Source organism: Drosophila hydei, unplaced genomic scaffold (assembly GCF_003285905.1).
Source record: "Drosophila hydei strain 15085-1641.00,03,60 unplaced genomic scaffold, DhydRS2 tig00000149-arrow-pilon, whole genome shotgun sequence".
Lineage (NCBI taxonomy): Eukaryota > Metazoa > Arthropoda > Insecta > Diptera > Drosophilidae > Drosophila > Drosophila hydei.
The window spans coordinates 3,801,391-3,825,492 of NW_022045678.1; the positions used below are offsets into that span (position 1 = coordinate 3,801,391).

Consider the following 24,102-nt stretch of genomic DNA (forward strand, 5'->3'; position numbering starts at 1 on the left):
TTAAAAAACTGAAAAGAAATTGCAATTCAAATTAAGCGCCAAGCGGTTATGTTAAAGGGCAATGTTAATCCTAACATTGCTGTAAGGGCAAAGGCGCAGCGAACTGTTAATAGCCAATGTTAAGGCTCTGCTGTTGCGAATCCCACGAAAGCACAACTGACTTGAGTATGCTACCTGTTTAACGGTACTCCTATTGGTGCAAGGGCAAGCACCGCTTTACGTGGCAATTGATAGTGTTTAGCCTAGCATTGCTGCATTGAAACCGGAAGCCAGCGTGACAGAACGTCAAAAATGAATGTAACGGTAATGATGCGCTGAAGGATAAATCAAGTTGAATGTGAAGTTCATCTGTCATCAAGGGGCTAGCAAAAAGTAAATAGCGATTGCATTGACTAAGGCCAAAGCCATCATTTTACAACGTTGCTATTTTCAATTGAAAACCAGTTGGCATCACACACTCACACAGACACACACACGACGTACTCGCGGAAAAGAAGATAGAAAGTGCACTGCAGTTTCTAGTTTCTGATAGCAGCATCTTCCTGTATGAATTGGCTAGAGAGTTAGGCGCATTCTCTGTTGCCTGCTTGCTGGCTGGGGTCAATGACCAACAACTGAACACACAAACAACACAAGCAGCTCAAACGAGACACCGTTAATACTTACAATAAACAACAAACCACAGCAGCTTTTCTAGTAGTGGCCAAAGTAATTAGAACGTTTTACAATGCCTCGCGTTTTCGCTCAAACAGCATATAGGTTATAAGGCTAAGCCACTTAGCACATCAAATTAAACATCAATTGATAATGCCAACGTAGTGAGAATTTAGATTTGCATAGCTCTAGAATGGATAAGGTGCATCGTTTTCTTCGAGCTGCGGTCAATGGCAGCTTCTAATAAATGTTCTCACATTGCCATTACAATGCGGAAGTCTTTTGGCCATTGAACTGAACTCAACTGAACATCTATCTACCCAATCGGGTTTTTCGTTACCCCAGCGGACAGGCAACTGGCAAAGGCTCGGCTTGCTTGCCAGGCAGAGTTGTGGCTCATTCATCGCACGCAGTCAGACAGCAACGGTCCTGTCGACGCGAATGAAGCTTAAATAAAATGTGCAAGTTCACAAATCGTTTGTTTGTCTTGGCTTTGCTGCATTTCGTTGCTTTGGCTCTACCGAAGCCTCTGAAGACTCGCAGCAGTTCCAGCGATCTAATTGATCTATTATACAATGATTATGGCGACTATGGCTACCAGGTGGAGGAGGTTCACTACGATCAGAGGCAGAAGGGTACAGAAAATTTAAGATGGCATCTAGATGGTTTCGTTTTTGGTTTGCCAGGTCGTGAGGACTACTCCTGGATGGAACAGCTCTTTGAGACATACTCAAGTAAGCAGACCCCACACAGAAGCAACCGAGATTTTAAATAAGCTTGTTAAATTGTAGACAGTCCACTAGCTGCCATACGAGAACCTGTCGATCATTATCCGACTGAGTCTATTAATAAAACAGATGCGACGACCGATCAAGTGGTAAATATATCAACTCCGAAAAAGGAAATTGAAAGCCGACAAAGCTCCAATAATAAAATGTCCAGCTCACCTCGGTTTGTATATCTTGTTAAAAGCTAACTTTCAGTATTCATTAATTTATTTTATTTAATTTTTTTGAATAGCACAAAATCAGAAATGGTGCAGCTTCTTAAACTGTTTCGACGCCCACAAGTTTAATTCTCTACAACATAGCACCTTAAATACAAATGTTTAAAACCTTAAAGCTATGGCAAATAAAGAAAAACTTTGAAAACGAACAAATATATAGTTAAATCGAATTCAGGGTTTCCCGCCCTGCACACTTATCGATTGGTTGAAAGATATATACGATTCATACGATAGGGCTGGGCGATCGGTGCCATATATACTTGAGTTCTGATTATCTATAAATATAATCATTTCGAATAGATTAAAAGAAAACATTTTATTTATATCAATGACGAAGAAGACGAACAGTATAAAAGCCAGGCGTAGCCATTAGAGCCATTAGAGTTTAAATAAATAACAACTACGACGCATTAGACGACATCGATAAATATACTTGGGAAATTGTGAACCGAATACTTAGCAATTGGAATTGTTTGCTGTTAAAATTGTTTTAATATGGCTAGGAAATATCTGAAATTCACCGTCCACGATAAAAGCGAAAAAAAAGAGTACATATATAGAAATGAGTAGTGATGATGAAGAAGTTGACTGTCATACTTTACTCATGAGGATGAAGCACATATTACATCCGGCGTGCACTGAAAAGATGTATTGGATTGGTAAATAAATAAAGTTCTGTACATCGGTATTTCTTTTCGCTCTTTTTATCAGCTATACATTTGAAGCTTTCATAATCTACACTCTACAAACGCTAGCTGAACTCGTTTTCTTTTCCATTTAGATTCTGATGGTGACGAAATTTTAATTAAATCTGAAAAGGACTTGCAAGCTTGCATGGATAAATGTGAAAATGTGCATGTGCACGCTAATCGATGGCACAATTAATTAATACAATGCTTGAATTGCAACAATAAACGGGAAATGCGCATAGGATTCTGATGACTGAGCGTATGCAGAGGCAAAGCAGGCGATTCGCAAAGATTATCTAATTTGCAAAAAAACCAAATGAAAAAAAAGTGTTCTTTATTATCAATACATAATTTATTATAATTTTCTTTTACATAGAGAAAGATTATAGAAGTTGAAGTGTTTTCATATACACAAAATTCGGTCTGTGTGTCGTCGGGCACTACAGAAACGCCAAAAGGGAAATGATAAGGAAGCATAGAACAAGAAATATAAAAAATACCCATTATAATACTTCTAACGTACGCAATTTAAAAAGAACACAAAGGAGCTTTTGGAGCGTTTTACTCTGGCAAATTACCCCCTAATTAAGATTCTCCTCTCATAATCGCTTGCAAGAACACTTGGGAACACGTTTGTCGTCTCAGTGATACTGACTAATACACCTGTTGTAGTTACATCCCTTTTCTTTTGCGTTAGCGCTAAAGGACAACTGCACTGATTTACATTAGCATTGTCAGTGTGTATACTTTTAGACAGTATAATTTTTTCACTTTATACTGAGTTTTAAAAGAAAGGCATATTGAAAATTGCGCCACTAAATCATATCATATTAATAACAGGGCTGATAAGATAAATCTATCGGTCGAAAATTCCAAAGCTTAACCAACACTAGTTAGCAGAACGATACAAATTCACTAATTTCGATTAATAGTCGGTATACTTAAGACCAGCTTGGCACTACTCTTCGTTTTCGCGAATCATTTCATAAACAAATAGGTGTCCGTGGAGTGATTTGCAGTATTTTCGTTCTGCATCGAATATTCAAGAACCGTCGGGTCTAGCTGTACGACGAACAAGCCCCAGTATAAAAGCCGAAGCTGCAGCCATTGCGGTTGTATACATAAAGAACAACTGCGACGCAATAGACGACAGCATCGAGAAGCACACGAAGCAAATTGTGAAACAAATAATTAGCAAATAGAATTGTTCGCTGTCTACTTTGTCAAATTAAAACATAAAAAAAATTTATTTCAACATGTCTGAGAAATTGCTAAAAATCACTTACCACAGTGCACCAGCTGGTGTAGGCAAGAAGCTGAATGCATATTTGCGAATGCCATCAAGTAATTTTAGCATTCTTCGTCGCGAAATTGAGATGTACCTGTTCCAGGAGCGACAACTCTCCAATTGCGAGTTCAGGACATTTTGGATTGGTAAATATACATACATGCAAATGCAATGATATAATAGACGAATCAACATGCGATATCAAATGTATGCACTTGATATCAATGTGTGTGCCATGTTTGTATACATGCATACATGCATACGTGTAACTAATAAATACTTGCATGTGTGTTATTTAAACGGATGTTTGCGAGTTCGTGTATGTGCGCATCTTTGTCAAAAGACATTTTAATATGTAAATATTTGTGTATGTGTGAGTGCATTTCACAAACTTTTGTTCGGTAAATAGAAAGAGGCTAGGGTGCAATTGCCAACTCTTTGGTAAATTTCATGTATATTCACTAAAATATATGCATACGATTGTATATATACATGTATATAGATATAAAAAAGGCCCTGTGTGTGATTCACTAATTAATGCGTATCAGTATCAGTATCAATAGATTTGATAGCACAACAAAATGGCAGAAAGAACATCCACAAAAATCGAATGATTCACCATATAAATATATATTACAATTTTTTATAATCAAGAACTTTTCTTTCGCGTGTCCTCATCTTGAAAATAAATATATAATACTTTATTTTGTTTACAAAGACAAAGTAAGACTTCATGACCTACACTAAACCCCTTTTATGAAGTTACATTTAACTGACAAAAAGAGATTTATCTTTGAGTATAATAAAAGAATATATGCTTAACAGTTAATAGTTTAGTACTTGATATTACGAAATAGTTCAATCTTCCACGAAAATAGCTCATTCCATTAGTCATTAGCCTAATATAAATACCTACAATTTTAATTGAAACATGTAACACATATACCCAAAGCTTTTACATTTCGCAATCTTAGGTAATTTAAAACTTGTTTATTTTTCTTTAAGATTCCGATGCTGATGAAATTGAAGTTTTCAATCAAAATGATTATGAAATTTTCCTGGCTAAATGTGCTCAGAATATGCATTTGCAAATTGCCGCCGTTGGCGCCGATCAGACGGAAGCCAAGCAGGCATCAGCTGCTAGCCAAGCAGAAGACGATCCCAGCAATTTCATTATCCATGATGGAGTCGAGTGCGATGCATGCGGCGTTTGGCCACTGATCGGGTTTCGGTACAAATGCATACAGTGCCCAAATTTTGATTTGTGCCAGGCTTGCGAGTCGGCACATAAGCATGCCGATCATATAATGGTGCGAATGCCCACCAACAATGGACCGAGTGTAGTTGAGGCCTGGCTAAGTGGCCCGGGTAACAGCTCGCATCATCATCGCCGTTCGAGCCGTCGCTTTCGCGGTCAATGTCCATTTGCAGAGGCAACTGCTACGACAACTACTGCTTCGGCACAAGATCCGCCGACTGCTACTGCTACTGGCGGAGATTCGTATAAAGGAAGTCGTCGCGAAAGACGCCATGGCCGCCGGAATGTTAACGTATTTTCCCAATTCGTCGAAATGATGATGAACTGGCCGGAGAGCAATTCAACGCCAACTACGGCTGCCGCAAGTCAGGAGGCCAAAGAGAACGAGCCAAAAGACAAAGCAACTACAGTAAGCCAAGAAAAATCAGAAGGAACTCAAAAAGCTGAGAAATTAGAGGAGTCTAATGACATCCCAGTAAAGTCAGCAGCTTCACCTGAAGTAAATGCCGCTGCCAATGCAGAAGAGCCCGTGGCTGCTCCTCGCAGCCCCAAGGAGCAACCACAGCCACAGGCAACTGGCACGCCCACGGCTAATAGCATACCGACAACCCCGGTAATAAGTCTGGAGAATTTGGCGCAGGTTGTCAATCCTGAGTATATGCGTGCCGGTATTGAAATATTAAACAACTTTAGTGAAATGTTTGCTAAAATGATTGATCCCAGTGCAGCAGCTGATTTTGGCTGTGCCGATACGTCTACGGCCTCAAATGGCTCAACAACTTCTGAGAAGTCTGAAACTGTCTCAGAGACCGCAGAGAATCCAAGAAAACAATCAACAGAAACAACAAGTGCAGAACAGTCACTGGATGACAATGGAACACAAACATCTGTTCCAATTGCTGCTGCTGCAGCAGCTGCACCTGCAACCGCAACTGTTGGCAAACCAGTGGCACAGACAACTAATACCGGAACAGAGGAACGACGTAGATCCGAGAGCTTAGATCAGGATTGGCAAATGATTGATAACACGGCCTCGCCCATTGCCAATGTTTCTAGTTCAGATGCATTGATTAATTTGAGCACCACAAACGCTACCACAACAGATTCACCGGCAACCCCGGCACGTGACTTTGTGCAATTGGGTGAAATGCTGCGTCAGCACATGAACGAAGAACAACAGCGGGAACAGGCAACAGCTCACACACAAACTTCCCAGGTAAACACGGTAAGCACATCGACTTCAACCACAGCTGTGACCACCAATAGCACCTCGACATCGACAGCGGGTAATCCACCAGCTCCTGAGGAGAAGCGCCAAGTACCCATTTATCATACCGGTTCGTGGAAATTCATACTCAATTATAGTAGTTGAATTTTACTTAAAATCTTTATCCTTTTGCAGATGAACGTATCAATGCCGCAGTGCACGCAATGATGGCCATGGGCTTCAGCAACGAAGGAGCCTGGTTGACGCAGCTGTTGGAGTCAGTGGAGGGCAATATACCGGCTGCATTGGACATTATGCATACATCGCAGTGATCGCAATTGATTCTTTTTGTTGCATATTTATAAGTTCATTCATTTTATATTTGACAATTTATATTAGCTTCGGGCATATGTTGTCAGTTTTTGTTTATCTCCGGTGAAATGTTTGCATTTGTTTTACGAAATGAATGATTCTTGAGTATATAATCTATGTGTAAATGTATATGTTGCAAGTAATCAAAACTATGTTATTCCAATGGTATCGTGTATCAAACAACAAATAAAAAATTATATAAATATATATGTATTTAATCAATAAACTAATGCCAGATCTGTACTATGATTAATGATACAATTTCTCGCACAAATCTTCTAAATTCGTAGTTCATTGTTGTGATCAATGCAATAAACGTAAAGAATTTAAAGATCCCGACTTGATAAGCTTTCCATTGACGTCGAGCAAAGCCAGTGTTGTAGCTAAAGATCTGAGAAATCATTAGTGTTGCAAAACTGCTGAGAGCGCAAAAGCGATGAACAAGCTGTAGAGATTTTATTGTGTAGAGATATAACGGCAGGCCGCTGAGAACGCAGCACAGTAACAGAACACAGCCGACAATGCCTTTGGAGAGAGAGTGGGAAAGAGAGAGAGAATATGTAAATAGCGTGCTAGCTTGCATTTTAATCGAGTGCCTTTGCACTTACCGAAGAATCCGTGATTACTGCGGAAGTGCTTAACTGTAGCACTTGGATCTTCGCGCTTGCGCTCTCGCTTCTGCAAAGTTTTGATGCCAACGCCGACAACACCAATGCCAAAGGCGAGTAGGCCAAGAGCACTGTGCAATAGATCCAATTTAAATATGCCCAGCCACAGTTGCAAAATTCCACTATGACGCACAAGCAGAGCTTCACCCAGGAAGAAAACAAACTGTCGGAGCAAACATAAATTTACAATGTATATATATGTATACAAGTGAAAGTATGCTACTTACAGCCACTGTACAGTAGAAGGCGTGTGCCGCAGTGTGTACCATCTTGAGGGACACACATTTGTGTACTACGACAGCTGTGATGCCCGCGAGCAAAATGTGCGAGATTAAGGCACAAAAGCCAAAGTAAAACATAGCAAAGTTGTAATATTTGAACCCAGTGACCTCAAGAGGCTTTCCATCAGTTACATTGTTCCCGTCATGTTCCGTAATTGTCCTGACATAAGCTAACAGATCTGTGTTCTCGCAAACATCGCGCATTGTCATATATTTTAATTTTATTTTCTTTTCTTCTTGACTTTAACAAGTATTATCTATTACGGGCAAGACACACGTTCGGCAGGCAGATAAGAAATTCGCTGTAAGTCTACAGCCGACCGCGCGCTTCGAATGTTAAATAACGTTTGAAAGAACTCTGGCGGAACAGCGACCGCTGAACAGCTGGGTGGATCACATCTCGGAGAGAACTTTGTGTGCAAAAAAAACTTTCAAAGCAAATGGAGCATGACTCAGCGCTCTTGCACGTGCTTCACCTTGGCACCAGCCAAACTTCCCAGCCCCAGGTGCTGCCTGCCCATTGGCATTGCTCGCCTTCTACTTCCATATTCACATATACATACATTCATACATACATACATATTTATGTATTATAATGTTATTTTCGACACATTCTAAACCGGTTTGTATAATTAGTCGTGCAGTTTGCCGCCGGACTGCACTCTCTACGGCATTGAGAACAGCTGACAGTCACAGTCACAGCTAGTTATTTTGGTCCACTCTAAAACGGTTTCTATGATTCATATGTTATGAAATTTAAGCTAAAAGCAACTGAATGATAAACCAAAAACCACAATAGAACAACAAAGGGAAAAGGCGCTGTTGAGCAAGCAATTCGGCTGGTAAGAACTTTTAGTTAAATAATTATTTAAAATTACTAATTAATAAAATAAGAATACGTTTCAAATTTATTTGTTTGAATTTGTCATTAAAATAATGAAATACACTAAGTGTGTAATATAATTTCTGAGAGTGAATGAAAGATAAAATAGGCAGAGCGCGTTTTCATTACAAAAAATATCTTGTTTAATAAGGCACTCAGGCGTTTATCTCATTGGGGGATTTACATATGTCACACTGGCGACGCAATATTCTTTTGCATGCCAATGTGAAATGAATAGAATTGATGACGTCAGTCGAGAGAAAATTTCCCACAATGGCAAGCAACAGCAGCTGAGAGTTCAGTTATTAGATGTCATTTCTATGATACACCGCTTCTACGAGCACTCTCGATCTGGACGTCCAAACGACGAAGCGTCGTATGCTTTATTAACAGAAAATTAAGTAATTCGATTTCACATTTAAACAAAAATAAGAGAATACCAAAGATTTGCTAAAACAAACACGTCCGTAAAAACTTAATCAGTTTAGAAAGTTTGCAGGTATTTAAAATATATCGTTTATTTAAATTAGTGTGAGTAAAATGAAATCAAATTTAAGTGTAAATTACAATATATAAATTGAATTTATAAGCAAACATCAAATCATCCTTTTAAACGGAATTTATCAATTGTGATAATGATAATGAATATATTTCTTTCGACTTATATAGAATCATAAATCTGTTATAAAAATACTTAAATGTGAATACATATATGTAAATGCATATAAATATAGATATATACATATATATAAAAATATAAAAAAAAAATACATATATATATATATATATATATATATATATATATATTATGCTAGCCATTAGCCAACATATGAAATAGTAAATGACCAAGTCATTTAGCCAAGAGAACTACTACGAGTATCCAGACTAGAATCAAAAGTTGTTAGTCAATTAATCGCAACTATAATTTTAATTTACGGGTTTTCTTGTTCGTTTCTCGTTACAACTAACACTATACATGCTCTTTCAGAATTTGCAGTTATGGCTTCCGTGCATCCATCAACCTCTACGAAAGACGCAGTGTGTAAAGGGTATGCCCGAGTCTCCAGTCGAATATAGACAGACTTACGGACACGACTTAACTGACTTTTGTCTGTTGATCCTGACAAATGTTCATATTCACTTATAATATTTAATGATATAATCTTTTTGACGCAGAAATTATACAATCGTTGGACCGGGAACCATACACTCTCATCGAGACTACAATGTGGCTGTCGCCGTGCATCACACCAAGGAGCCCGTTACCTTGAAGATTGGTATTGCGGGACCTTCGTACAACGAGACCCAAACGGTCGAGTTGCCAAATAGCGATGAGTTCAAGCAGATTACCTTCAAGTTGCCTCCTCTAAACTCTGGAGACTATAACTTAACCGCAGAGGGCGTCTCGGGACTAGAGTTCAAGAGCTCCACGCAGCTTAGTTTGGCAGAGGTTAGACCCTATGTGAAGTTGCAAACTGATAAAGCAAAGTATAAGCCGGGCGACACAGTAAACTATCGGATAATTTTCTTGGATGAGAACCTAAAGCCTAGCGTGGCCGAGGATGATGTAGTTGTACGGTTTGAGGACTCCAACCACAGACGCATTCAGAAGATACAGCATATCAAGACCCGTTATGGAGTCTATACTGGAAAGCTTGAATTGTCAGAACTTGCTGCTTTGGGCATATGGACCCTTTCCGTTAAGAAAGGCAAAGCACATTTGCAGGAACAGGTCCAATTTGAAGTGGAGAAATATGTTCTCCCTAAGTACACCGTCAAAGTGGATGCGACGCAGCATGTGTCGGTCAAGGATAGCGACATGCAGGTTGTGGTGAAAGCCAAGTGAGTAGTTTTTTCTTTATTATCAGGGGTTAATGATTTGCATCGCCTTTTCATCAGATACACCTATGGCAAACCAGTAAATGGGAAAGTATTACTCAAGCTGTATACGGACGACTTTGGTGGTTGGACCCACCCTAATCACAGAGAAATGCAGGGGCACACACTACTCAGGAATAGTGACATGGTCAACGGCATCGCGAAATTTGATATAAACGCGAAAGAATTAGCTCAACTTTTACAAAATAATTTCACGCCACGGAATATTAAGATTTTAGCCACTGTTGAAGAGGTCTTTACGGGCGTTAAACTCAATGAAATGGGCGCCTTTCAACTCTATCACAATCAGTACAAAATGAGCTATGTGAACCCCAGTGAAGAGTCTACTGAGGATAAAGAACATGAGTTGGTATTTAAGATCACTCATGTTGATGGTACGTTGCTAAAGGACAGCAAAACCCCTGTCAGGGTAAGCAATATGGACACTTAGCTAAAAGCTATTGTTAACCTATATATACCCAAATCTTTAGCTCAAGCTATCAGATGGCATACATCATTCTGGATTTGGCTACCATTCAGACAGGCCAGCAATTGATAATAAATCTTTTGAATTTGAGACCCATCTCAATGAATCTGGTCTGGCTGTTTTTAAGGTTACGCTACCACAGCTATCATACGGTGGAATCAATTTGCCCCCCTACATCGCGGTTCTTCAGTTTGATGGAGAAGAGCAAGAGTTACACATAACTTATAACCACAGGAAGCCGACCAATATCAGCTTTCTTCCTAATAAATTCGGGTGTAATCAGATATGGTTTAAGATCACAGTGGAGAAACCTACGAACCAAAACAGGTTATTTTGGTAAACATTAGAGTTAACAAATATTTAAACGCACACCCAATTACAGTCTTAAAATCGGCGAGGTATGCCAAGTAACTTTGGACTCTAGCCGCCCGCTCAAGTACTTTGTGTACAACATCATTGGACGTGGTAATGTCCTGCAAACGGAACGAATCGTGCTGAGTGAGCCACAGACGGTTTATACGATCAGCCTAACACCCACATTCCTTATGTCACCACACGCCCGCATCTACGTCTACTACGTGGATGAGGCCGGTGAATTCCGCTATGCCGAAGAAACTTTTAGTGTAGATGTCGAACTACAGAACCCAATCGAAATTACTGCTCCAGATGAGGTGAAACCAGGCGCAGATGTTGAGCTAGAAATCAAAACAGCACCAGCGTCATTCGTTGGCGTTATGGCTGTCGATCAGAGTGCTTTGCTGCTTGGCACCAACAACGACATCGCCGAGGACTCGGTCTGTTCGCTCCTAGAACGTTATGATACAAAGACGCCCTGGCAAGGGGGTTACTCCTACTATCCCGGTGAAAGAAGCGGCGTGGTGACCATGACGAATGCCAACTTTTTCTATAATCGCACGGCACCTATCTACCATCGAGGTAACTAGAAAGTATATAAGCAGTGTACAAGGGGTTTCTAAATTGCCTGTATGCTTCTTATTACAATTTAACTTTGCCAGCCAAAAACTAATTGTCATTCATTTTATTTGCATCAGCCTTCGGTGCCTCCAACATGCAAGGTTTGGCCTTCTGTTCAAGCAATAGCAACGAGTTACTAACTTTAGATCAGTGTAGGGTCCACACAGACCTAGACAATTTGATGGGGTTCAGCCGACCAGCAATTGCTCCACCTGCCCCAAAGGTGCGCAAAAACTTTGTGGAAACGTGGCTATTCGAGGACATTGAAAATACAGAAACGGAGATTTTCAAGTGGGTCCGAAAAATCCCCGATACAATTACAAGCTGGGTGCTGACGGCGTTTTCACTGCATCCCGACAAGGGCTTGGGCGTGACCAACGAGCAGCTGAAAATTAAGACTTTCCAGCCGTTCTTTGTGTCCGTGCGTCTACCATACTCTGTGAAGCGTGGCGAGGTAATCAATGTGCCCGCTCTGGTCTTCAACTACCTGCCCAAGCAGCTGGACGTGGAGGTGACCCTGAACAACGAGGATAACGAGTACGATTTTGTGGATGTGTCCAACGAGGTACTGGGCGAACAGAAGCGCACCCAGACGCTGCGCGTGGGCGCCAATTCCGCAGCCGGCGCCTCCTTCCTTCTGCGTCCCAAAATCATTGGCAGCATTCTGCTGAAATTTACGGCCATTTCTCCTCTTGCCGGAGATGCAGTGCACAAAACCCTTAAAGTGGTGCCCGAAGGTGTCACGCAATATAAGAATCGGGCATTCTTCGTCAACTTGAAGGATGTGCACGAGCACAAGGACAACTTTGAACTAGATCTGCCGGAGGACCTTGTGCCAGACTCGCAGCATGTCGAATTTGGTTTTGTCGGCGATCTGCTTGGTCCGGTCATTAAGAATCTAGAACAGCTGCTGCACTTGCCCAGCGGCTGCGGCGAGCAGACCATGTCCAAACTTGTGCCCAACTATTTGGTACATGATTATCTGAAGCACATGAAGAAACTAACTCCAGAATTGGAGCATCGCATAAAGCGCAATCTGGAGCAAGGCTACCAGCACATGTTCCATTACCGTCACGACGATGGAAGCTATAGCTCCTTTGGACCAGGCAAGTGGCGTGAGGAGGATCCAGAACGCAACGGTTCCACCTGGCTGACGGCCTATGTGCTGCGCTCCTTTGGCCAGGTGAGGGATTTGATAAAGCTGGACGAAAAACAACTGGAGAGCGGCTATGAGTTCCTACTCAGCCGACAGGCTGAGAACGGAAGCTTCACGGAAGAAGGCGAATTTTTCTATGGCTCACAGCGCTCGGCCCTCACGATGACTGCCAACGTACTTCTGGCTCTACTTGAGCAGCAGAAGCCCAACCAAACGGCCATCGACAAGGCTGTGGCCTATCTGAATGCCCACTCCAATGAGAAGGATACGGAAGATCTATTGCCCAGGGCTATTGCTACGTACGCGTTGCAGAAAGCAAAGTCTCCAGATGCCGCCAAGCATGTGGCTGCTCTGAAAGCACTTGCCAAGCACGAGGAAGATCGCACCTGGTGGACGGAAGATGATCAAAAAAAAAGGTCTGAAAAATGTCCACGATGGTGGTGCTGGATAAGGAGCCATGACATTGAAATTACCTCATATGCACTGCTCTCGTTGCTGGAATCGGACCTAGAGACTCCCAATTCGCTGCTGAATTCGATTCGCTGGCTGGTGGCACAGCGGAACAGCTTTGGTGGTTTTGCTTCTTCACAGGATACGGTGGCTGGGCTTCAGGCCCTCATACAGTTCGCCAAGAAGTCCGGCTACGAGCCAGCTAGGTGGGACGTGTCAGTTTCCAATCAAGGTCCGCGAGAAAAGACTGAGAAGCTCAGCCTGACGGAAGATAACGATTTGCTACTACAAACGGTGGAGTTCCCTCAAGGCACCAAGTCGCTGTCGTACGAGGCCAAGGGAACTGGCGCTGCTCTGCTACAGATCAGCTACCAGTACAATGTTGTCGAGAAGGAGCCCAAGCCAAGCTTCAAGATTCAAGCTATTATTAAGCCAGAATCTCCGCCAGCCAAGCTAGAGCTCAGCGTGTGCGTTGAGTATGTGGAGGAGGGCAAGGCCAAAGCATCCAATATGGCTATACTGGAAGTCTCACTACCATCCGGCTATACCGTAGATGAGGACAGTTTCAAGGACATACAGGAAATCGAGCGCGTCAGGGTAGGTCTCAAATAATCATCATCTAACTGATCTGATCACTATTTCTGTATAAATGATCTCTTTTTATCGCAGCTGGTGGAGACCAAAAATGAAGACTCTGTGGTGGTCATCTACTTTGAGAGTCTGCCCAAGGGAGAAATCAAGTGCCTACCTATCGAGGCGTTCAAGACTCATGCTGTCGCCAATCAGAAGCCTGCTCCGATTGTTCTCTATGATTACTACGACACGAACAAGAAAGCAACTGAATATTACCAGGTCGAATCAAAGCTTAGCGACATTTGTGATAATTCCGCCTAATGCATCATATATTTTTGAGTCATATAATTTTGAATAAACTATGTCGATAACATTTTGAATAAACTATGAGCTAAATAAAATGCTACAAAAATTCTTTATTATTATTAATTACAATTGACAAAAATAAAATAATTAAATAACTTAAAAAAAGCTCAACGCTGAAACAAACTAATTGAAGCGATCCACTCGGGAAATGCACTGACAGAGCTGAGCTGCCTTTTCTAGTTGTTCATAAATAAACAAAAATACACGCATTCTTATATCATTCGGCACTTAATCCTTAATAGGCAAAATTATAAACTTAAAAAAGTGTACTAAAAACATCTCGTTTAAAACACGTTTACCCTTAAAAAAATTTTGACTACATTTACTGCACTGCGTACTATTAGACTTTCTCTCTTTGAGCTTTAGTTTAAATGATTTTGTAATGAATTTACTCGGCTGCTGACGCAGTTTAAAAATATAAAGGCTTTATAAAGAGGTAGCTCAATGAGTTCTGTGCATATAAATTAGCTAAGTGGTCAAGACTTTAATTACAACAAGAGTACAATCTACAGATTGTCGGAAAAAGAGAGACACACAAAAGGAGACCTTTTCAAACGAAGAGGCGAAGGAGTAACATCAATACAAGATTGATCAATATTAGGACCCAAAACTGAGTCGGCATGTCATTGACTTGTCAGCTATCAAGTGCGGGTACTGAGGTTCATAGTTCAGATCAAGTTCCATCAGACTTCTCGGAATGCGGGGTAGAGTTCAAGTATAATGATTATGTGCATTGGTTCAAAGCAAATAATTTAATATTCAAACAAGCAAGAAAGCTCTAGTTGGGGTACCCGTCTAGGAGATACCCTGATACCAGCTCTATCTGCCTCTTTTGTATTTTCCATAATTTCCTTTGGCACATTTTCAGCATATGATCAGTTTAGTAAGAATGCAAACTCCTTCACATATTGGCCGTATTTCCAACTGAACTTAAATTTTAAGAATTTGGAGAAATTTTTAGCTGGTACCCAAAATATAACAAAAATCAAAATTGTAGAAAACTTACATTAAACTATATACAAAACCTGAAGGCTTTAACTCTTAAGCCGTACGAGATATAATTTAATAAGTGCATTTCGATCGTATTTTTAATCGATAACAATAAAACGGGAATATCGAAACGTAAGTAATCGATTATTTGAAACAAACTTAATATGACAATAATTAAATCGATAATTGGTTATCATAAGAAACATAAATATGATCAAATTAAGTATATGGAAAAATTAATTGGTGACATTAGCATATGTTGTTGAGGGACAAATTTGATTATTAGGCAACCCTTGATTAAAATATGTTGTAGATATATATATATATATGTGCTTCTCACAGTTTTAGAGCAACAACTCCAAAAATTACCTACATATATAGTATCCTGTATAGCTCCAGTTGATAGTAGAGACTTGAAATTTGGAATAGATGAAGCATACCCCGCATGTTCTAGGACTGTTGATCATAGATAGATCCGCTCATCCAGTTGTGTCATGATGTTTATTTTGAAAACACTAAGATAAAGATAAGATCCCTAAGAATAAACGAAATTCAAGCAAATGCTTCCGATAAGCAAACGGCAAACCTTAAACAGTTCTTCGAGAGTGCTGGCATTAAATTTGTTTGCTGGAATTGCCGTATCGAATTAAATAATTTAATTTACATGCAAATGGCTGACATGATAAATATCATCTTATTTTGACTAAGGCATACGTACATCTATTATAGAAGCGCTATCTAGATCTCAGCTCCTTTCTCTCTGTACACATTTGATTAATTAAATGTCTCAGCTTAAACATTTATCATTGTGTTGTACGAGCTTTGTACGAGCTCTAGTCACAGTTCTTATCGACATATTAGCTCATTAAATTGCACTTATATTATTTATTTATATATAATATATATTTGTAAGGGTGTTTATACTTATAATTATAATTCGCTTTTGAGATTATTGTATTTCGCTTTAAAAACAAACGACTTGAGAAGGTCAAAGGTACCAAACCTTTTTGCTTGCAATAAAATATTTCCTACTTATTCAATTTTTTTTATTTCTTTATTGTTTTTGACTCTGATTATGTAATTGTATATTAAATAGGTAATCACCAAGTTTGACGACATTTTCTGTTGTTTCTGTTGTTGCTTCAAGTCAGTTTTGTTTTAATATAAACAGCAACCTGAACGAGATGTGGACTATCTAAAGCTAGATAATTATCTTAAAGTAGCGCGAATGGAAGTAATGATCGATAACTTTTCCCAATTTCCGATTTCAAATTATAGGGTTTTGGAACTATATCATAGCTCATACGTTTTAAAAGCCTGATTTACTAAATTACAAGTGCAAAATTACAAGTTCTCTAAAAGAATCCTCTTCTTTTCCCCAAATCGTCTACTTTTGTTCAACTTTATTCAATAAACACTTGTGTTCTATATTCTCAAAATTATTATAAAATTATTAAAATTATTATGGGACCCGCGTTATGTCGGGCTTTTTGGGACTATAGTTCCCTTACATTTTGTTGTGTGTGACAGCATAGATGCCTAACGCTAGCCCAAAGAACCAACACCCCTTACATACGTACATACATACATACATACACGCATAAGTATATACATACATAGGTACATAAATTCGTAGGTACATACAGTCATACCGACATACGTACATTCATACATACAATCATACAAATGTATATACACAAATACATACATACATACATACATACAAACATACATACATACATACATACATACATTCATACACACAAACATACATACATACATACACACATACATGCACACACATACATACATACATACATACATACATACATACATACATACATACATACATACATACATACATACAAAAATACATACATACATACATACAAACATACATACATACATACATACATACATACATACATACATACATACATACATACATACAAACATACATTCATTCATACATACATACATACATTCATACATACATTCATACATACATACACACATACATGCACACACATACATACATACATACATACATACAAACATATATACATACATACATACACACATACATACATACATACATACATACATTCATACAAACAAACATATATACGTACATACAATATATATATATATATATATATAAATATATGCAAGCATACATGCATATGTCCATAGATACATCCCATGTACATACCTAGATAGAACTGTAGACTGAATAAATCTCGTATCAACCAGTCGCAGCTCACCTCTGAGCCCGGTCGGTTGTCGCATCGCTTGGCAAACCAACTTGAATATATATTTTATATTTTCAATATATATATATTTATTTACAAGTTATTGTTTCTCGTTCATTTCCTCGTCAACAACAACAAAATGCGTCCCTCAGGCGCTTGTGTCGTCATTGCTTGTGCGACTCTAGTGCTTATAAGCATGGTGGACCCAGTGAAATCTGACGGGTGAGTCCAACTACTGTGAAATGTGTTTGAATTATATTTTTATATTAAATATATATTATATTGTATCATATTAATATTAAATATGTTTCGTAAATCAAGTGCAAAAAAATTCATGAATTTTTTATGATTAATTGTGATTTCGTAAATTTAGTCAAACATTTATTTGATTTTAAATGCATTAATTAAATGATTCCATTAAGTTAGCGATCCACATACAATATTATTATTAAATTAATTATATTATTAAACATATTATTAACGATCTTTGTTTGTTTGTTTGATTCTATAGTTAGTTTCTGACTAAGACCCAGCATATTTATTCTGATCATTAGCAGTTTCTTTGTATATTGTTGTATATTGATTTTAGAAAGACCATCTTATAAATACCATTTATGTATATTTAATTTGATCAGAACGACTATCTGAGTCGATCATCTATTTCTGTAATAAATAAACTAGTAGAAACCTTTAATAATCGTCGAAATGGATTTTGTGTTGAAAAGAAAGTTAACTTGAGATCATGAAGAGCACTCTCATCCCCGCATAATTTATTAGATCCGTCAAATGTATTTATTCAGTTTATATATCTTACATAACTAGCGCGAATATTTACAGTTATGCGCCTGCTCATTTTCGGAATTCCATCATCAATTAATATAAGTCGTGCTCTTAGAAACAGAAGACAAGAAAATGAAGCCCGATTGATAACGCAAAACGACCAACCATAAAATTTAAATATTAATATATGAAGTTTAATCTCTGCTCGGCGTCAACATTTATAATATATTCGAAATCCAAAAGTCAATTGGGCAAGCTCAATATATAAATTAAAAATCAAATCTTAGCTAATGGGTGACCCAGTATTATGACATTATGAAATCGTCGTCGACCTACACTGATTATAATTAAGTACCAATTTCGTTGCTTGCCGCAGACAATATACAATCGTTGGACCGGGAACCATACACTCTCATCGAGACTACAATGTGGCTGTCGCCGTGCATCACACCAAGGAGCCTGTTACCTTGAAGATTGGTATTACGGGACCTTCGTACAACGAGACCCAAACGGTCGAGTTGCCAAATAGCGATGAGTTCAAGCAGATTACCTTCAAGTTGCCTCCTCTAAAATCTGGAGACTATAACTTAACCGCAGAGGGCGTCTCGGGACTAGAGTTCAAGAACTCCACGCAGCTTACTTTGGCAGAGTTTAAGCCCTACGTCAAGCTGCAAACCGATAAGGGAAAGTATAAGCCCGGCGACACTATCAACTACCGCGTAATCTTCTTGGATGAGAACCTGAGGCCAAGTGTGGCCGAGGATGATGTAGTCGTATGGTTCGAGGATCCCAAACGCAATCGCATTAAAGAGCTTAAGCACATCAAGACTCGAGGTGGTGTCTACACCGGAAAATTTGAACTGTCGGAGTTTGCCATTCTGGGCTCGTGGACCCTTTCGGTGCAGAGTGGCAATTCCTATTCGGATGAGCGGGCCTACTTTGACGTGGAGAAATACGTGCTCCCTAAATACATCGTCAAAATGGATGCGACTCAGCATGTGTCGGTCAAGGACGGTGATATGCAGGTTGTTGTGAAAGCCAAGTAAGTGACTTTTCCCCATGTTCTTCCTGACCCGAATAGAGCTTTAATCGTTCTCTCAGTTACACCTATGGCAAGCCAGTAAATGGCAAAGTACTGCTCAATGTGCACACGGACGAGTCAAGCTCATGGTCCACGGTAAATGGCGAAACAGTCCGCACAGACACGCCAGGGCACGCTCTCATCAGAACTGCGGAGATGGTCAACGGCAAGGCGAAATTTGATATTAATGTTAAGGAATTTGCTACTTTCTTGCCACACAAAACGTCGTCGTGGTACGCACAGATTTTGGCCACTGTTGAGGAGGACTTTACAGGTGTTCAACTTAACGAAACTGGGGGCGTACAACTTTATCCGTATCGCTACGAAATGTCCTGCGTGGACTACAGCTCTTGCTATTCCTTTGTAGCCGATAAGGAACACGAAATCATCTTCAAAGTCACTCTTGTTGATGGCACCCTACTAAAAGACACCAAGACCCCTGTCAAGGTAAGCAAGGGTATGAAATGGCTGGCTACACTTAATAAATCTTCTGTCATTGTATCTATGAACCTTTAGGCAAAGTTCACCGAGGGCATACGCCACTCTAGATATGGCGAAGAGTCCAAATTACCGACAATTGAGAAGAAATCCCTTGAATTTGAGAGCCACCTAAACGAGTCCAGCTTGGCTGTCTTTAAGATCACGCTGCCAGATTTACCTGACATGGAAAACTATACGCGTTACTACAGCATCGAGTTACAGTTTGATGGAGAAGAGCGAGAGCTGTATACAACCTATCCCTACAGGGAGCCAAAGAAAATTGAACCACTTCCTGAAGAAGAGAAGGAAAAGGAATGGTTTAAGGTCGACGTGCAGAGACCTAAGGACATATGGAGGTTCGTATAGTAAATATTTCCCGGTATGCAATTCTTAAACATCCGCCTCTTTTTAGCCTCAAAATCGGAGAGGAATACCAAATTACTTTGAACTCCAGTCGTCCGCTCAAGTACTTTGTGTACAACATCATTGGACGTGGCAATGTCCTGCAAACGGAACGAATCGTGCTGAGTGAGCCACAGAAGGTCTATAACATCAGTCTGACACCAACATTCCTGACGTCTCCTTATGGTCGTATCTATGTCTACTACGTGGATGAGACCGGTGAATTCCGCTATGCCGAGGATACTTTCCATGTAGATGTCGAGCTACAGAACCAACTTGAGGTGACTGCTCCAGATGAGGTGAAACCAGGTGCAGATGTTGAGCTAGAAATTAAGACGCCGCCGCAGTCATTCGTTGGCTTGATGGCTGTGGATCAGAGCGTCTTGTTGTTGGGAATGAAAGCCGACATCCGTAAGGATTCGTTTGCCTGGCGCCTACAACGCTATAACACTCACACACCCTGGCAAGGGGGTTACTCCTATTATCCCGGTGAACGAAGCGGCGTGGTGACCATGACAAATGCCAACTTTTTCTATAATCGTACAGCACCCGATTATCACACTCGTAAGTAAAAAATAAGACAATCTGAGAATCTTCATAAGATTCAAAAACGGATCTCTACGCGATTTAATTTTGTAGTATCGACAATCTCTTATTTCTTTAATTTGCCGACACCTCCTCAGGTGATGTCTTTAGGACGTCCGCACTTGTATCGAATGACCAGCCTCTCAGCTCTGCATCTCCCAAAGTCTGGGTAAAGCAAAGTCAGCTCACTGCGAACACAGTTGGATTCGCTGCGGCAGCGCCTGCCTCAGCACCGACTGTACGCAAAAACTTTGTGGAAACGTGGCTATTCGAGGACATTGAAAATACAGAAACGGAGATTTTCAAGTGGGTCCGAAAAATCCCCGATACAATTACAAGCTGGGTGCTGACGGCGTTTTCACTGCATCCCGACAAGGGCTTGGGCGTGACCAACGAGCAGCTGAAAATTAAGACTTTCCAGCCGTTCTTTGTGTCCGTGCGTCTACCATACTCTGTGAAGCGTGGCGAGGTAATCAATGTGCCCGCTCTGGTCTTCAACTACCTGCCCAAGCAGCTGGACGTGGAGGTGACCCTGAACAACGAGGATAACGAGTACGATTTTGTGGATGTGTCCAACGAGGTACTGGGCGAACAGAAGCGCACCCAGACGCTGCGCGTGGGCGCCAATTCCGCAGCCGGCGCCTCCTTCCTTCTGCGTCCCAAAATCATTGGCAGCATTCTGCTGAAATTTACGGCCATTTCTCCTCTTGCCGGAGATGCAGTGCACAAAACCCTTAAAGTGGTGCCCGAAGGTGTCACGCAATATAAGAATCGGGCATTCTTCGTCAACTTGAAGGATGTGCACGAGCACAAGGACAGCTTTGAACTGGATCTGCCGGAGGACCTTGTGCCAGACTCGCAGCATGTCGAATTTGGTTTTGTCGGCGATCTGCTTGGTCCGGTCATTAAGAATCTAGAACAGCTGCTGCACTTGCCCAGCGGCTGCGGCGAGCAGACCATGTCCAAACTTGTGCCCAACTATTTGGTACATGATTATCTGAAGCACATGAAGAAACTAACTCCAGAATTGGAGCATCGCATAAAGCGCAATCTTGAGCAAGGCTACCAGCACATGTTCCATTACCGTCACGACGATGGAAGCTATAGCTCCTTTGGACCAGGCAAGTGGCGTGAGGAGGATCCAGAACGCAACGGTTCCACCTGGCTGACGGCCTATGTGCTGCGCTCCTTTGGCCAGGTGAGGGATTTGATAAAGCTGGACGAAAAACAACTGGAGAGCGGCTATGAGTTCCTACTCAGCCGACAGGCTGAGAACGGAAGCTTCACGGAAGAAGGCGAATTTTTCTATGGCTCACAGCGCTCGGCCCTCACGATGACTGCCAACGTACTTCTGGCTCTACTTGAGCAGCAGAAGCCCAACCAAACGGCCATCGACAAGGCTGTGGCCTATCTGAATGCCCACTCCAATGAGAAGGATACGGAAGATCTATTGCCCAGGGCTATTGCTACGTACGCGTTGCAGAAAGCAAAGTCTCCAGATGCCGCCAAGCATGTGGCTGCTCTGAAAGCACTTGCCAAGCACGAGGAAGATCGCACCTGGTGGACGGAAGATGATCAAAAAAAAAGGTCTGAAAAATGTCCACGATGGTGGTGCTGGATAAGGAGCCATGACATTGAAATTACCTCATATGCACTGCTCTCGTTGCTGGAATCGGACCTAGAGACTCCCAATTCGCTGCTGAATTCGATTCGCTGGTTGGTGGCGCAGCGGAACAGCTTTGGTGGTTTTGCTTCTTCGCAGGATACGGTGGCTGGGCTTCAGGCCCTCATACAGTTCGCCAAGAAGTCCGGCTACGAGCCAGCTAGGTGGGACGTGTCAGTTTCCAATCAAGGTCCGCGAGAAAAGACTGAGAAGCTCAGCCTGACGGAAGATAACGATTTGCTACTACAAACGGTGGAGTTCCCTCAAGGCACCAAGTCGCTGTCGTACGAGGCCAAGGGAACTGGCGCTGCTCTGCTACAGATCAGCTACCAGTACAATGTTGTCGAGAAGGAGCCCAAGCCAAGCTTCAAGATTCAAGCTATTATTAAGCCAGAATCGCCGCCAGCCAAGTTAGAGCTCAGCGTATGCGTTGAGTATGTGGAGGAGGGCAAGGCCAAAGCATCCAATATGGCTATACTGGAAGTCTCACTACCATCCGGCTATACCGTAGATGAGGACAGTTTCAAGGACATACAGGAAATCGAGCGCGTCAGGGTAGGTCTCAAATAATCATCATCTAACTGATCTGATCACTATTTCTGTATAAATGATCTCTTTTTATCGCAGCTGGTGGAGACCAAAAATGAAGACTCTGTGGTGGTCATCTACTTTGAGAGTCTGCCCAAGGGAGAAATCAAGTGCCTACCTATCGAGGCGTTCAAGACTCATGCTGTCGCCAATCAGAAGCCTGCTCCGATTGTTCTCTATGATTACTACGACACGAACAAGAAAGCAACTGAATATTACCAGGTCGAATCAAAGCTTTGCGACATTTGTGAGGGCGATGAATGTACGGCTAAGTGCTGAATACTATCTTGTCAAATGATATTAAATATCTGATATATGTCCTTTTTAATAATAATAATAATAATTTGCTCTGAGTCATCGTTTAATATGTTAACTGATTTGCTGAAATATATCGGAAAACAGGGTTGAGTGTAGATAAGAATATATATATATATATATATATATATATATATATATATATATATATATATATATATATATATTATATAGATATATAGATATATATATCACTCATCGGGACCGATGATTATTGATACTTAAGTTACTCTTAAATTCTAAATATCTAAATATTTCAGTTTCCTAAATATTTCATTTAGATCATTGTTAATCTCCGCCACAGATAGAATTACAAATTGTCTGGTCAAATTTTGCATACAGTTACTATCAAAATACCGTAAATAAGTATTCGGTTGTGGCCGACAGCAAATTTCTTACTTTGGCTTTTCTTTATTAGAGAGCTGTTTATAGGCGAGATATCGTTTGATATACCTATTTCAATTCCAATGGTATATAAAACATGTGAATTTTAATTAAAGTTAGCTTAAAGCACTAATATATAATAATCGCATAAGGTGAAGGTTAATAAGTTGAGGGTTATGTTCTCTCCTTCACTGGATACGGGGAATACCATTCATCTATGTGTTCTGTGTCAGCGTGTGGTAAAAACGTACATTGTCCAGGAGATGACGTCATTTGAGAGAATATTTCCCCTAAAGTAAAAGCAGATACAAACCACCAACACAGCATATGGAGAGAGAAGGTGTAAACAAAGAGACTGAGAGAATTGCCCAGTTACCAGCTGACATTTGTG

At 40.5% G+C, this 24,102-nt stretch overlaps 5 protein-coding genes across 6 annotated transcripts; 4 read left to right on the forward strand and 1 right to left on the reverse strand.

Moving 5' to 3' along the window:
• The first annotated feature begins 1,111 nt into the window (after positions 1-1,111).
• LOC111594105 lies at positions 1,112-1,747 on the forward strand. Of its 2 annotated transcripts, XM_023307259.2 has the most exons (3): positions 1,112-1,388; positions 1,446-1,605; positions 1,675-1,747. In XM_023307259.2, the coding sequence occupies exons 1-3, from the start codon at positions 1,112-1,114 to the stop codon at positions 1,727-1,729; spliced, it is 492 nt and encodes a 163-aa protein (XP_023163027.1). In that variant the 3' UTR covers positions 1,730-1,747. The 2 variants fall into 2 exon arrangements, with proteins under 2 accessions (XP_023163027.1, XP_023163028.1); XM_023307260.2 differs by lacking the exon at positions 1,675-1,747 and having other exon boundaries at positions 1,450-1,532.
• Positions 1,748-3,244: 1,497 nt separating this feature from the next.
• LOC111594086 (protein ref(2)P) lies at positions 3,245-6,550 on the forward strand. Its single transcript, XM_023307233.2, has 3 exons — positions 3,245-3,783; positions 4,643-6,232; positions 6,298-6,550. The coding sequence occupies exons 1-3, from the start codon at positions 3,606-3,608 to the stop codon at positions 6,432-6,434; spliced, it is 1,905 nt and encodes a 634-aa protein (XP_023163001.2). The 5' UTR covers positions 3,245-3,605; the 3' UTR covers positions 6,435-6,550.
• LOC111594087 lies at positions 6,448-7,829 on the reverse strand. The gene is made up of 3 exons (XM_023307234.2): positions 7,370-7,829; positions 7,083-7,305; positions 6,448-6,999 (listed from the first exon to the last, which is right to left on the reverse strand). The coding sequence occupies exons 1-3, from the start codon at positions 7,631-7,633 to the stop codon at positions 6,701-6,703; spliced, it is 786 nt and encodes a 261-aa protein (XP_023163002.2). The 5' UTR covers positions 7,634-7,829; the 3' UTR covers positions 6,448-6,700.
• An 853-nt stretch (positions 7,830-8,682) lies between these two features.
• On the forward strand, positions 8,683-14,161 carry LOC111594108 (CD109 antigen). Its single transcript, XM_030223282.1, has 8 exons — positions 8,683-8,805; positions 9,295-9,355; positions 9,483-10,148; positions 10,206-10,614; positions 10,676-10,998; positions 11,054-11,607; positions 11,724-13,849; positions 13,922-14,161. Exons 2-8 carry the CDS (start codon positions 9,306-9,308, stop codon positions 14,144-14,146), a joined length of 4,353 nt encoding a protein of 1,450 aa, XP_030079142.1. The 5' UTR covers positions 8,683-8,805; positions 9,295-9,305; the 3' UTR covers positions 14,147-14,161.
• A 3,468-nt stretch (positions 14,162-17,629) lies between these two features.
• LOC115482923 (alpha-1-macroglobulin-like) lies at positions 17,630-23,291 on the forward strand. The gene is made up of 7 exons (XM_030223228.1): positions 17,630-17,655; positions 18,566-19,255; positions 19,315-19,741; positions 19,811-20,130; positions 20,187-20,740; positions 20,860-22,979; positions 23,052-23,291. Exons 1-7 carry the CDS (start codon positions 17,630-17,632, stop codon positions 23,289-23,291), a joined length of 4,377 nt encoding a protein of 1,458 aa, XP_030079088.1.
• Positions 23,292-24,102: the final 811 nt, after the last annotated feature.